The following is a 15,828-nucleotide window of genomic DNA, read 5'->3' as shown; positions in this document are numbered from 1 at the left end:
GACAACAGTGCCCAAATGTATGCACCTGCCTAATTTTGTTTAAACAATTATTGTTCACTTTCTGTAAATCTTATAAACTTCGTTTCACTTTACTGTGTGTGTCTCATGTATGATATATTTAAATGATTTTTTTGTTGTAACAACCAATGATTTATACAGCTAAATCATGAATATTAACAAAGTTCTCCAAAGTTTAGCATCCCACTGTGTGTGTAAGTACACACACACACACACACACACACACACACACACACACACACACACATTTAGCTGGCCTACGGGGATAGGACTCCGCTGCATCATCCGGCTTGTCTGCGCACCGAGCTGCGGAGAGTAAACGGTTAACCGCAGATGAAGAACTGCGCGCCTCTGAGCATGTGCCGCCGGTGCTGCTGCTGCTGCTGCTGCTGCAGTGAAGTAAAAATGTGCGAAATTCCGTAGAAGACCAAATCCACGGTGGAGGAGATCCCCGTGGGCCGGACACCGAACCATCCAGGACAGCCTCATCGGGGGATGTCTGATCGGCCGGCCTGTGAGGAGACAACGCACAGCTCCGGGTGTAGGTAATACATGTGAATGATGGATCTGCTGTACTCCACTGATCCGTACTACAGTCAACATGTTTATTTAGAGAGCCCACGCGACTGTTAACACGTTTTACCCATTTCTGTCTTTCTTTCCTTATTTCTTTTTTTCAATGAAATTTGTTCCTCATGAATGTGTGTGTAACTTTCAACGTTAATTAGAAGCTCGCTTGTTTTTTAAATTCACTGTAAATTATGTAAAACGAGCGCGTGTTGTGAAAAGAAACGTTTCACCTGCCAATGTTTCGTCTTGTTTACCTTTTCAATAACACGTGAAATACTCAAATGCTCAGGGGTTAGAAATGCATGCTCCTAATTCTGACACATGAAGGATATCCTTGCCGCACTGGTGCAGCGGAGTCCCAGCATCCGGGCCTGCTCTGCACACTTGCCCCTTAATCCTGGGACGGAGCGGGACACCATTCAGCTTCGTCTGCATGCCAGGAACTTGTTGCAGTTGCAAGAGTTGTGTCCGAGTGTATAGTTTTTTAAGGCATCATCGATGCGTCCCTCATAAACCCTGCAGTTTATTATCATCCGAGGTGAGATAATCTCTGTGGCTTCTGCAGCCTTTTCCCCTCAGCCTATTTATAACCCACTACAGCCTCCACAAGGAATCCCAAACTGACCTCACAGCATAACATTTATACTTTAGAAAATAATCAAAATATTTTAGGTGAGTCAAACTTTGTAGAATTAAATCTAAACATAATACCTAAATATAATGTTTTTCAACTAAATTCACATGTAGGTTTAAAATGACCAGATTTATGATTAAATATTTTGTTTTTGCTTTTTTACACTGAGCAGATTTGGTCTGGAAGCCAGAGTAGCTGAAGAAAAAATGTAATTAGAACATTTTGATGTTAATTTTTTAATATATTTAGATTTTATCCTAAATATTTGGTCTAATTTTTATGCATTTGGGTTTAATTGTAAGTATTATGAGTTACCTTTCTACATTTAGATAAAACTACATTGAGTCTGATTATTAGATTAAACTTTATATATTCAGAGCTATTTTTTAAAGTATTTAACTTGATCATTTTCATTTGAAGCTAAAGTGGTGAAATACAGCTGTTAGTCTTTATAATGTTCTACTTTACAATCTGCTATCTACCGGTATATAAGAGTTAGGTAACTGTAGTAAAAACGGTAGCCTAGACAGACAGTAGCAGAAGCAAATGATTTTGCTCTGCAGGTTGATCTAGCCACGCTTCAGTGGAACCTCCGCAGCCCTGGCCAGTCTGGTGGGCCAATCACAGCACTGGTGGTGGGCTGGCTGTGTTTCTCAATGCCAGGGAACCTTTCCTTGATGTCTTGACCCCACCCCGGTTGCCTAGGAGATACGTCATTGGGAGCCGCCAAGACGTGCTCCAATGTTCATGTTCTACCAAGGCGTGTGTTCTCCGTTTGTTAGCCGTTTAGCTAGCTGAGCGAGGATACACGGGAGATGTCTTGTAGCCTAGCCTTGGTCAAAAATTACCCACAATACACCGCAGTATTTTTCAAAAGGATGGCGGATCAGAAGCCGGCAGCTACTTCGGGGACATTTTTCAAGTTTAAAAGTCAGTCAACTAATTTAAAATGTTTTTTTTAGATCCAAAGAAGTTTTCTATGGTTGGTTAGTTGCTTAGTAGTTACAGCTTCGGTCGCTAGCGGTAGTAACTCACTTACATATTTAGTTTAACAAATATATACACAATTTAAAAAGTAAAAGTCTCGTTATATATTTATATTGAAACTAATACGTATAAAATACAACGTTGTCTCCCGTGTCACGTGATGTTACGTGACCGCCGTGGAAGCCGCGGTCACGTGATGCAAGTCTGTTCCATTTAATCGTGTTCTTTGACCAAGGAAGGGCAGTGTCCTCGTAAGCAAGGCGCCTGGCCTCGCAAAACATCGCCTCGCAAGGCCAGGCACCTTGACATTGAGAAACACCCTGTGACTGAGCAAAACAAAGATTGCGACAGCTCATTTGAAATGGCTTTGGCATCAACTTTGGACAACCGTACTGTCCTGAATATAAGACGACCCCACTTTCCAAGGCCAATCTTCAGGAAAAGAAAAAAAATTACTTTTTAAGTGAACAATTTTTGTTTACTGAGCTAAAATACTATTTTAATGCAAACTATCAGAACTTTGCTGACAGGTGAAATCAAAAGTCAAATTGGGCTTTAATTCAAAGGCGCCCTCTGCCTCGCTGTACTCACTCACACTCATGCTGCTGTGGTCCCGGTGTACCATCAGATCGCTACACCTGCCGCCTCCTCCCAGAATGTCATCCTCACTGCCTTCCAATACATCCATGCATGCAATGCTTGACCCTCTGAATTCACCACCATCATCTTAAAATTAGCATAGCTCTGCCTTAATAGCTTGTTCACTTGCCCCACCTTTGGTCCACTCTGCTCCGGAGGTCTCGTCTCCATATTTTTGTCCTGTTGAGAACACACAGCCTGGCGCCCTCTGCTGTTACGGGCGTGTAATGACAAATAGCATGTGTGAACACTTCGACCCCCATTATAAAACAACCCCACATTTTAAAATAATTTTCTATGAAAAAAATCCTGGTCCTATATTTGGGTTAATACGGTATTTAGACTTGTGATTTTCTTAAAGTCAAAGGCAGGTAGATACTTACATTTATTTAGAAAAACAACGTATTTTTGTGTTCTTCGACAGTGTATGGGGTACTGCCCAGCTGACTCACATCTGCAATGGTGCGTACATCACATCATTTGCTGTCTGATAGCAAGTGGACTCAGTTTGAAAGACAACTGTAGATTCTGCCCGACGACCTGTCCGTGGGTCATGGCCAGACTATATATTCGAATATATAGGAAGGCTTACCAGGCTAGTGAAAATGTTTTAGAACTAAATTTGTTATGTCATAAACAGAAAATAAATCATATATCTAAGTTATGCGTTTGGATATTTGGTAACCATATTTTGACTGCGTCCTCTGAACCCAGCCTGTAGATAGACATGGCTGTTTGAGAAAGACCAATAATCTACAGGGTAGAACTGTGGAGAGAGGTTTGAAGATAACGTATAATGCAAAACTCACCTTTGGCATCCTTTTGTGCTGCCATGTGGGTCTCTACTGCCTCTATAAACATCCCAAACATGAAAAAAAGCCTATCCATTTGTTCTCTGTCAGTGTTCAGTTAAATTGGTAGTAAATTATGAGCCTAAAACAAGCTGTTTCAAAAAGTCCCCATTTGTGACATCACAAATGGGAAATTTAGAATCAAACCACTTGAGAGGGCAGCTGCTGGAGGGGCAGCAGCTCTAGTCTGAGCTCCTGTCATATATCAGAGATTCTCAGTTTATGGCAGTCTGAGTGGATGTGGCCAGCTCCAGCTTGTTTTCTTAAAGTGACAAAGCCCTGACACGGCTCATTCTGGAAAGTACTGAAACTGTCAAGGATAAAACTGCTGAAATTGTTCTATGTAAGAGAGTTAGTGAAAAGAACTTCATAAACATGTTTTGTATTGACCATATAATTATTATAACTCACCTCTGTCAGTGTGCCCCAGGGCAGCTGTGGCTACATCGTAGCTCATCACCATCAGTGTGTGAATGGATGAATGATACACTGTAGTGTAAAGCGCTTTGGAGTCCTTACTCTGAGAGGCGCTATACAAGTGCGGGTCATTTATCATTTAAAAAAAAAATCTAAATATGTCCCCTTTAAAAACTGTGCTGGCATTAACAATCTCCCAGAAAGTTTGTTTCTTCAGCTGCATATTTTATTCATGTATTCGTCAAACATTTAAGAATATTTTTATCCATCTCCTCCATAAACTTTTGCATAACAACCATCATTAAATATGTATAGTCAACCTTACTGTTCTTATTAATGATAATATACTCAGGTGAATCCCTCCTTTGGAAACTTCTCTCTCTGCGTCACAGATGCCATCATGACTGTGTCAGTAAATATTTTTTTTCTGCAGCTGCAACAAGACTTCTAATTTACTTGGCATGAGCACCATGCTGTTCAGGATCCAGGGCTTAGCCATGATTTCTTAGGCTAAGGAGCTCAAGATCTGCAAAAGGAGGGCTCACCGAGTGGAGAGGAGTGGGCTGTGAGCATAAATATTAGTCATAAGAAGGTGGACAGTTGGTCAACTTACACAGAAGCTGCATCTTACAGAGAAAACAAAGTAACTGTGGATATTCTAAGCTAGAGGTTTGTAGTGGATTCAACTGGTGGAATTCTGCCTTCGGAAGTCAGGCTTTGCTTCAAACGTTCATAGGCTAGTAGGTGACAGTATAGGGAAAGATAGACTAATCATAGCTTTGTCTGTGGTAAGGCCCTGGTGGAGAACACATGGAGCTGAAAGGCAAAGGTGTGATCCGTGTACAAGTTTCAGCTGCCTATCATGATATCCTGGATACAAGCTGAAACAAGCTTCCTCAAAGCAGCTCCAGCCGCTGTCCCTCCTCTAGAGGAGTCTGCTGAGGTGGTTCAGGGCTCTCTGGTTTCTCACGTTTTTGACACTTTGGGGCAAACGAAGAACTCTGCGAGCCCGTCGGAGAGCTCTTGCGCTGACGCATAATGGCGTTGCGTGTCTCCGTACTGACGCAGATGGAATAGTATAAATTAGGCTTAAGCGGGGTCAGGAAAGGTCAGGTCTGGGTCAGAATATTCCCTTCAAAATGAAAACGAATTGAAAATAATTCTGTTAAATAAAATAATAAAACTGTTAAACTGTTCTTACTCCTTTTGGGTTTCTATCACAGTGAATATTTTATGAAAAAAGATCAGTAGATGATGTCTAAGGCCAGGGACACACCGGCCGCCGAAGCGCCGGGAGGCGAAGCGCTCACGAAATTTGACCGCTGCTCGCTGCTCCTCAGTTCAGACCAGATGCTTGTTTCTCCGCTCCGGTCGAGGCGCGCCTCGTGGTTTTTCTTTTAACCATTTGGTGTCCTCCATTTCCTCTCTGCCTTTTCTCTGCTCTTTTCCTCTACACCCCCCTCCCCCTTGCTGTTTGTGTGTGTGTGTGTTTGTACGTGTGTGTGTGAACCTATGGTGTGAACCAGTTGTTAATAGCTGGCCTACGACTTTCTGCCTCTCTGTCCTGTTTGCTTCGGTTGAAAGACACCCAAAACCACACTTTTCTAGGGGTGACCATGGCCACCCCTGGCCACCCCTTGGGAGCGCCCTTAAGAAAAACAGCAACGATAGCATCGGCTCATGAATAGTGCTCCTTTGAAACAGCTTTGACGTGGACTTTGAACGATTTAGACTTGGGCTTTTATCTGAGTCAAGAGCAGGTAGAGGTGCTCAAGTCATTTATTTTGATAAAGGATCTATTTTTGTCTTCTTCAAAGGTGTACGGCAAACTGCCCTGTTGACTGTCACATTGTTCACTGCTCTGATGGGTCCCAGTGCTGTCCAACACCATGTGGAGACAGTTTGAAAGACAACCGTACCCAGACTATATATTTCCATGCACAAGGTAGCTTGTCAGGCTTATTATACACTGTATTAAGGTGAAAATGACCTACCAAAAGCTATTCAAATGCAAAATGTGGCAAAATAGTGCTTTTAAAATTTTAAATATGGTCGAATTGTAGTCACTTTTAAAATGATTTATTTATAATCATTACCCATAGCCTACTTAAAGGGGCACAAGGCAGTTTGGCTGCTTTTAGCACCCCCTAGTGTCTGAAGTGAAACCAAAATGTATCTGCTTGCTGTGCGTTCGTCTTTTTAACACCTTAATCTAAATGCTGAAACATCTCCCAGCATTCCTAAGTGTCTAGAGGAGTGAGTCATCACTAAATGAAACAAAACAGCTGTGTTCATGATCTAAAACATGCAGGAAATGTGCTGAGGCCAGAGAGCGCCAGGTAGGTCATCTCTGTTGTTGCAAGTGCGATATTCTGACCACAGGGGGTGATAGCGGACGGGTGGCCTTTCATCAGCCCTGTAAAGAGTCATTTTAGCACAAACTGGCTCAAGAAAATGATTTAAAAATATGAAAAAGTTGCTAATTAGATATTTTGTTGTGTGTTGGAGCTAGCCCTCCTAAACCAAAGCAAACATTAAACTTCACATGAAATCCATCCAGACTTGTAAAACTAATAGATGCTGCAGGCAAGTCTCTTTAATCTATCTTTAAAATTATTTAAGAATATTATTAAATGAGGAATCGCCAGGATTTCTAGTCTGATTTAGCAGATGGTCCGTCATGTACAGATCTGTGGTTTTTAGGTTATGTAAAAGCGTTTTACAGAAACATCTTGTCCTGTGTGGAGTTACTGACCTCTTCTGACCCCAGGTTTTATTTCTTGCTGATCAATAAAACCTTTTGGACTTGAGTGAGGAGCATAGCTCCTACGTTCCTGTTTACATAAATCCCTCCTCCTCCGCTGCTCTGCTCCTTCAGCTCAGGCTTTCACCTTGCAGTTATGGAAAAGATGCAATCCATAAAGTTATATGAGCCTCTGTTAGCGGTGCTGCACCAAAGCTTTTAGCCTCAGCTGGTATGGCGCCAGTCCAGCTGCAGAAGAGCCTCTATGTTTTTGTCATACTCCAGCACTTCGATAGTAGAGTTTGGGATTGGGAAGGTCGATGCTTTCCTGTAATAAGTGCTAATAAAAGCACAACAGAGGAGAATATCTGAGACAAGACAGATGCTTAACATGTGAAGTTTTATCCCTGTGATGGTGCACATGTCCCTAACATTTATCACATCTGTAGGTTTAGTTTTTTGCATCAAAGAGACAATTAGTCACCTTTTATCTGATTGGTCCTTCAATAAATGAGGTTGTTGCTTATCTTGTCCTCAAGTGAAAACGTCAACTCTTCAAATAAACAGTTAAACGTTAGTAATGGGGTGACGTCAGATAGCTCTCATCGGACTTGATGCTTTTGTTTCGGATCATTTCTGAGATGAGTTTTTACTTCATAACATTTAATGGTGACTTGATTAAAGTGAGTGACTCGCTGGAGCTGTAACCAGGGTTAAAAATAGGACAAACTGTTCTGCACACTAAGCTCTTAAATAACTTAATATGCTTAAGAAGTCATAACTTCTTAATGAAAATCACCAGGAAGTGCGTTTCCAGTTAAAACGACCTTTTTTAAAATCTGTGTGGTCAGAGAAACTATTAGTTATTATTCACATTTACATCTTATTTTAGGACAATTTACAGCAAGAAATAAAAGTTATATTTAACTTAGAGTTAAATATGCAGACACAGCATTTCTTTCCTCCTTGTGAGTATTCACACCCTTCACACTGAGAGTATCATGTTGAAAAACAGCAAAATGCAACTAAATCCGACTTTAATCTCAATTTTCAATAGGTCGTCAGAGAAATTAGGAGATTTTTGATGTGCACTAAGCTACTTTCAGGCTTAATATAATAAAAAAATCATGGGTATTGAAAATGATTGAAAAACAGAGAAATATGTTGCCTTTATCTCTTTCCTGCACCAGGACTGGTATAGCATAGCTTTCAAAATAAGAGCTTCAAATGATGCCCAGGCCCTGTTGATTTTTCGTTTTTTTTTTATATTTCTGGTTCAAAGAAATACTTTTGAAACATTCAGATATTCTATAATAGTCTTCCAGTAATTAGACTTTTGCCTGTTTCAGAAATAAAACCTGGGCAGGCTGCTATAAAAGCTGAGAATAGCCGCTATCAGAGCAACGACTTTGAAAAAAAAACAACTTCTCCATTTGTTTTTAAGTGATTTTGTTCTTTAATGTTGCTTAAATTCACATCTAGCTGCGTATTTAAGTCCTACATGAAATCACAGTTTCTATAGCTGAATCTAGCTCTGAGAATGAGAGCACATGATGCTGCTTGGGGTGAGTGCCAGCTTGCTGTTTCAGGGGTAATCGACCTGTCTTTGCAATTGATCGGGATCACTTAATTTTGTGCTGCCTCATAGGGTTCTCGTATTCCACCTTTCATCCACCCCGCACTCCTGTCCATCTCGTTCCTTTCTCCGGCCTCTCACTTAAACACTCAGTGTGCACACAAACACTAGCAGCAGCTGGAGAGTTTGAAGCTTATTGGAGCATTAAACTTCATTTTTCCTGATGTGAATCTATTTCTGTTTTGAGATCATTATGAGTTCATGACTGTTTTATTTTGTTTTGGTCTATGTGAAGCACTTTGTGATTCTATGTCTGTGATAAGTGCTATATAAGTAAAATTGACTTACTAATCCTTTAGGTACTGTTTGTAGAAGAAGAAGAAGAAGAAAAAAATATCATTTCTATAGTGCCTCTCAAGATAAAAATCACGAGGCGCTTCACAAAAACAAAAAATGTAAAAATTGTAAAAATATAAAAAAGCATTTTGAAAATGTTTAAAATATATTTAAAATGAGCAAGAATAAGCAATTGCGATTTAAAAGAAAAAATGTTAAGAAAGAGAGAGAGTGAATAGGAAAGAGGGAAATCAGTGGATCCTGAGGAAGGTGGAATAGGTGGCGAGAGCAGAATAAAGAGAGAGTGGTGAAGAAGGTCATACAAAAGCCAGCTTGAACAAGTGAGTCTTCAGCTGCTTTTTGAAGGAGACCACTGAGTCCACTGATCTCAGGCTCAGGGGGAGAGTGTTCCAGAGTCTGGGGGCCACAGCAGCAAATGATCTGTCTGTATTGGTAATTGAAAAATCTAGACACCAGTTTTTTTGTGATGTGACACAAAGATACAGCAATGAAACTAACAATAGGAGATTTTCCTGATGCTTGCTGCCTTTTCTGTTACTGGAGACGGTGCAGCTCTAAGGTCACCTTTGTTACAGGCTTTCAGCTGCATCGCATACTCTACGTAGTTTACACCACAGCCTCCCAAAGTGATCGTCCAAGCGTCTGCATCAGCCTGGGACAGGTGCCACAGATGTAGTTTGCACAGGTCTCGATGATAACCTGGCTTCACAATGTTGTGTGAACGTTTCCATTCTGATTATATTTGGCCCGTGATGATTCAAAGCAGGGTTCAGTTGAGTGCCATGGCGAATTAGGTCGCCGCAGCAGGAGCTGGCAGAAACTATGCTGATCAATACTTTAGGCTGATGAGAGAGCTGGTAGGGTGATGGATTGTAGGGGATATCCTAAAACATCTGCAAAAGCAGAATGAAATATCACAGTGTGTAAATCCATCCTAACCAATCTGTTCCATCATCCTATAAATCTACAACTGAAGAAGGCGTAGGAATGGTGGGGTACAGGTCACCTATACGGGTCCCTTTAACAATGAAAACTGACTAGATAGCATACTAAACAAGGAGAAAACTCGTCCAAAGTGAATGCAGCACGGAAGTGATGAAAATTGCAGTTCCCCTCTCATCCTCTAGGGGCTGGCTCCAGAAAGGAGCAAGTTACCACTCCCTTGTTAAAAATTCCAACTTCACAGAACAAATAAGCACGTTGGCAGCCTGGTTCAAAAATATTTTAGGCTTAATAAAGTTTATCATCGTGACAACTCTGAGGGGGGTGCATTTTTTTGTAACTTGTCTGTTTCGATGTAATTAGAGCTTTAAATTATGATTACATAGTGGCGTGTCTATTTGACTGACAGGTATCAGATGAACCATCAGAGCTAGCGCTAGCAGCTTGCTCCAGGAAAGGATTCAACATCGGGCTCAAGGTAAAAGTGTTACAGTCTAGAAGGCAGAGGGTAACAGAGTCGCTCATCGACAGGTCTTCTGGGCTTAAAGCCCCCCTACAAACTCTGCTAGCTTCAGTTAGCTTTAGCTTGTAGCTACAGTGGCTTAAAGTTTGAATCAATCATCTGCCCCCACCCACATGCTCTCAGGTTCGTTTCTGCATCTTCTGGGAGTGACGAGATGTGTGACTTGGCCAAGATGGTGGTGGTGGGAACCGCCCACTAGGCTACAATTCAGCTCTTCGGAAACCTAAGAGAGTTTTTCCATATTATATGTATGTTTGTAAATGGTACAAACTAGGGCTGCACAATATATCGTAAGTATATCGTTATCGCGATATCACCATGCACAACATGCATATCACAAAGAACAGATAAATATCGCAGTGAATGTCAGCTCAAATGTTTGCTACACATAATGATGGTTTTTTAACAAATCAAACAGAGCTCTTCACCCATTTGGCCAAATGGGTGGGTTCTCATAGCTTAGATGCCCGCCCCCGAGGTGGATGGCACTTCATTTAGATGGTTAGCAAACACCTGAGATAGCTTTGTTCTGCTCTTTTTGCTGAATCTGCTTTTCCTGGGATCCACGGATTGCCTTTTCTTGTTCATTTTCTTTTTCCCTTTCCTTCCCTTTAGCTTTTCTCATTTAGATGATTTTTTATTTTTGATTATTTTTGTTCCTGAGTTAAGTTTTTATTTATCGCAAGTAATATCGTCATCGCAATATTAATAAATGTTATCGAATATCGCAGGTTTTCCTAATATCGTGCAGCCCTAGTACTAACCCATACTCTCTGAATAAGCTGGAATAAGATTTGGAGACCTCAGAAAAGCTGCAGATAATCGATAAATGGGCAGGTGCTGCGGTGCATTGGCTATAAAAGGAACTGTCATGTGACACAGCCGGTTGAGTGAACGCTGGCGCGTCTCGCTGCCGCTGCTCGCTGGCAAACAAACTTTTTGTATTTTTTTTTCTTCTTTTTCACCCTGGTCACATCCCTGTGTCGGTGAAAACTAATTTTCACCTACCTGCTCAGCTTGCGTTCTGGTTGCACATCACCACCTCCCTGCTCCACTCCATAATGTGGTCCAGCAGGATTTCTGTGTGCCTCGCACTGGCCTGGATCATCCTGTCGCTCATTCTTCTGTCCGTGGATGGCCTTCTCCAGTACTCGGCGGCGGAGCTCTTCAACCTCCGCTTTCGCTACTCCGGATCTCCACCACCAGCTCTGTGCCTCTTCCCCGACATCACCTTCCAGCCTCGCCGTCGGTATATCCATCGGGGGTCCCGGCGGAACCTCCATCTCGACGGCTCCAAAGGAATACCCTCCTTCTGGTCCACGACTAGCCGGCGGCTACCCAGGAATACCTGCCGAGCTGCCGACTCCAGCGTGTTAGCCCGGCTGGCTAGTCGGACTAATGCTCCTGTCGCCAGGGACTTCCGCACTGCTAATTTTGGTCTTCTCAACATTCGCTCCCTCTCTGGTAAAGGACATCTCCTCCAAGATACCATCAGTGACCATAAGCTAGACTTTCTTTGTCTGAACGAAACATGGCAACAACCCAGCGATTTCTCACAACTCAATGACTGTACTCCTCCCGGATTTGTTTACCTCTCCAAACCCCGTGGGTCGGGCCGCGGCGGTGGTCTCGCGATACTGTATCGCGAGACTTGGAAGGTCCTTCCCGTAAACCTTCCTCCTCTCACCACTCTGGAATGCCTCGCCTGTCAACTCTCCGGCCCGACCCCCACAATAATTGTCACTGTTTATCGTCCCCCCAAGTTCAGCCCTGAGTTTTTAAATGAACTCTCTGCTCTTTTATCCCATCTGTCCGCCCTTTCCCCAAATGTAATTTTACTTGGTGATTTTAATATTCATATGGACAATATGGCCCTCCCCCTCAGCAAAGACTTCTCCTCATCTTTGGACAGCCTCAGTTTTCATCAATATGCCAATTTTCCCACTCACATTAAAGGTCACACCCTGGATTTAATCTGCTGCTCCGGCCTGACCCCCTCCAACTGTACAGCTGACCCGCTCCCTTTCACGGACCACTTCCTCATCTCCTTTTCTGTTCCCCTCCGTCTCTCCATCATCAAGTCACCACGTATCATTTCTTTTCGTAATATTAAGGACATTGATCTAGCCTCCCTGTCCTCCAGTTTTGCCACCTTGACCCCTAATTTGTCCTCTACTCCCGATGATCTTGTCATTCAGTACAATAACGGTCTGGTTTCTATCCTTAATTCATTTGCTCCCATCAAATCCCGCTCTGTATATTTTACTCGGTCTGCTCCATGGTTCACCACTGCCCTTCGCTCCTTGAAAGCTACCAACCGGAGGCTTGAAAGACTCTACAAGAAAACCGGTCTCACCATCCATAAAGACTTATATTCTGCTCAGATTTCTCTCTACAAGGACTCCATCTCCCATGCCAAATCTCAGTATTACTCCGGTCTCATCTCGTCCAACTCCAGCAACACTAAAACATTATTTTCCATCATGAACAGCATTTTTCAGCCTCCCGACTCCTTACCCATCCATCTTTACTCTTCAGAAACCTGTAACTCTCTCCTTCAGTTTTTTAATGAGAAGGTCAATAGAATCCATCTCTCTTTACCTCATTCCTCCCCTCCCTCTCCTGATTTATTTGAACCCACCATTCCGTTCTCCTCCTTTGAACTTCCCCATCCCTCAGAAATATTAGATTACATCACCAAATCCAAACCTTCCACCTGTCAACTGGACCCTATTCCAACTGTTTTAGTTAAATCCTGCCTTTCTTCTCTGCTCCCTTTTATAACAGCCATTATTCATTCCTCACTATCCTCTGGTACGGTCCCATCCCTATTCAAATCCGCTTCAGTCAGCCCTATTCTAAAAAAACCTGGTTTAGATCCCAATGATTTCAATAACCTCCGTCCCATTTCCCATCTTCCCTTCATTTCCAAAGTCCTTGAGAAAACTGTTGCATCTCAGCTCCATTCACATCTCACCCGCAATAACCTTTATGAACAGTTTCAGTCTGGCTTCCGTCCCCACCACAGCACAGAAACAGCTCTCATCAAGATCACTAACGACCTACTCATTGCTGCTGATTCTGGTTTAATCTCTATTCTTATTCTCCTCGATCTGAGTGCGGCCTTTGACACCATTTCTCATCCCATCCTCCTTAATAGACTCTATTCCTTAGGCATCACTCACACCCCCCTCAGCTGGTTTCAATCTTACCTTACTGGCCGCACTCAGTTCATCCAGTTAAAATCCTTTACCTCAGAACCCTCCCCAGTCAAGTCAGGTGTGCCCCAGGGCTCTGTCCTGGGGCCCCTCCTCTTCATAGTATATCTCCTCCCTATCGGCAAAATCTTCCGCAAATTCAATATCCAGTTTCACTGCTTTGCAGATGACACCCAGCTCTACATTTCCAGTAAGCCCAACTCTACTCTCCCACCGTCCTCCCTTACACTCTGCCTCTCTGAAATCAAATCATGGTTCACCTCTAATTTCCTCAAACTCAACGGCAATAAAACTGAACTTCTTCTAGTTGGCACTAACTCCACCCTCTCAACATCTGACAGCTTTTCTTTAACTATTGACAGTGCCACAGTCTCCCCCTCACCTCATGTCAAGAGTCTGGGTGTCATTCTCGACAGCTCCCTTTCTTTTCAGGCTCACATTAATATCTTAATTCGGTCAGCATACTTCCATCTACGTTCCATAAACCGTCTTCGTCCCTCACTGACCCCTCACACTGCCGCCATTCTCGTCCACAGCCTCGTCACCTCCCGTCTCGACTATTGCAATTCACTTCTTTATGGTCTCCCCAACAAACTCCTTCATAAACTGCAACTGGTCCAGAATTCAGCAGCCCGTATTATCACCAGAACCCCTTCCTTTCACCACATCACGCCGGTTCTCCAGCAGCTCCACTGGCTCCCAGTTAAATTCAGGTCCATCTTCAAAATTCTCCTCCATACCTTCAAAGCAATCCACAACCTCTCTCCTCCATATATCTCAGACCTTATAAGTATTCACACCCCGTCCCGTTCACTCAGATCTTCTTCTTCCATCCATCTTGCGGTTCCTTCTGCCCGTCTCGCTACCATGGGGAGCAGAGCTTTCAGCCGCTCTGCTCCTCGACTCTGGAACTCACTTCCCCCAGACATCAGGAACATCGACAGTTTTACCCTTTTCCAATCAAAACTCAAAACACATATGTTTAAATCTGCCTACAACCTCTGATTTTATTGAAATGTTTCTCTCTGTTTTTTCTTCTTTGGGTTTTATTATTGTTTTATTGTATTTTATTACGTGTTTTGTGTAAAGTGACCTTGGGTGTCCTGAAAGGCGCTTTGAAATAAAATGTATTATTATTATTATTATTATTATTCTGACTATACGATTTGTTAGTCTTTTTAACATACCGGTAATTCAATTCACCTGAGATGTCAGTCTTCTGCGAGTACCCTCCATTTTATTTTATAAATAGCCTTAATTTTACACACTTACTCAGCTGTTCTTCTCTTTAATCAACTCTTAGAGTCAAAGATAAATCTGCCCTGCTGATCACAGATAAAACACACAAAGATTAGGCTTCACTGTGCCAAAGCAGAGGTCATCTCAACCTCATCAGTCATCCACGGGCAAAAAAAAAAGGTTTGGGCAGGAAGTTTAGTGTCAGCAATTTGAAAATAGAATCAAAATCTTCCTCAGTGATAGATTTGTGTGGATGCTGAATAAATAAGGAGTGCAGCGTGGTGTCAACTCAGTATTGCAGTAGCTGATAGTCATCCCAATAGATCACAACTTCTGAGATCACACTTTGATTTCAAGGTTTCACAATTTAGTCAAATACCACAACACTGAAGGCAGATTCTAAAAAGAATTAAATCAACAACTTCTAAGGCCTTTAATTTGTATTTTATCTTGTATTAAATACATCTTTTTCATAATTTTACATAATTTTCTTGAGCCAGTATGTGCTAAAATGACTCTATACAGGGTTAATGATCAGCCACTCAGCCCCTATCACCCCATGTGGCCACAATTTTCCACTTACAACTTTAGACTGGCGAGCTGCTTTGTTAGAACTTAGAAAAATTGAGTTGACACACTGGGCGCTGCAGTCTGGTTCCAGCATGTTTCCTGCATGTTTTAGATGATACACAGCTGATTTGTTTAATTTAGTAATGAATCACCCCTCTAGGAATGCTGGGGAGATGTTTCAGCTGTCAGATTAAGGTGTTAAAAAGATGAACGCACAGCGAGGAGACAGGTCTTGCTTTCGCTTCTACAAATGGACCCTAGGGGGTGTTAAAAACAAGCTAAAACTGCCCAGTTCCCCTTTAAATATTACAGTACTTTACATTGTGACAGGAGTTAAAATAAAGGTTTTACATAATCTTACAGGCTAGAACATGGGTTGAAAGTAAAAATAGGCAGGAAGTTGAGGAGCAAGATAATCACCTGCCAATTAGCAGATTAGGATTATCATTATAATCCTGTTAAAAAGTGATGAGTTACGTGACGCGACTGATCTTTTAAGCTCTAAAATAAACATACTTGTTTCCTCTTTAAAGTCAGATTGTTC

At 42.2% G+C, this 15,828-nt stretch overlaps 1 protein-coding gene across 2 annotated transcripts in view; it reads left to right on the top strand.

The window, feature by feature from the left end:
- Positions 1–295: 295 nt before the first annotated feature.
- Positions 296–15,828, top strand: part of tmem229b (transmembrane protein 229B) — a 25,290-nt gene continuing 9,757 nt past the window's right edge. The window contains exon 1 of one of the 2 annotated variants that reach the window (XM_054741746.2): positions 296–559. Coding sequence is in view for 1 of the 2 variants with exons in the window: in XM_015969586.3 (XP_015825072.3) it covers positions 514–563 (50 nt within the window). In the remaining variant the exon portion in view is untranslated. Of the gene's footprint in view, positions 564–15,828 lie in introns of both variants that reach the window. The other variant, XM_015969586.3, reaches the window with a different exon arrangement.

The sequence above is a fragment of the Nothobranchius furzeri genome, chromosome 18 (assembly GCF_043380555.1).
Source record: "Nothobranchius furzeri strain GRZ-AD chromosome 18, NfurGRZ-RIMD1, whole genome shotgun sequence".
NCBI classification, from domain to species: domain Eukaryota; kingdom Metazoa; phylum Chordata; class Actinopteri; order Cyprinodontiformes; family Nothobranchiidae; genus Nothobranchius; species Nothobranchius furzeri.
This window is presented reverse-complemented; position numbering and strand designations above follow the sequence as displayed.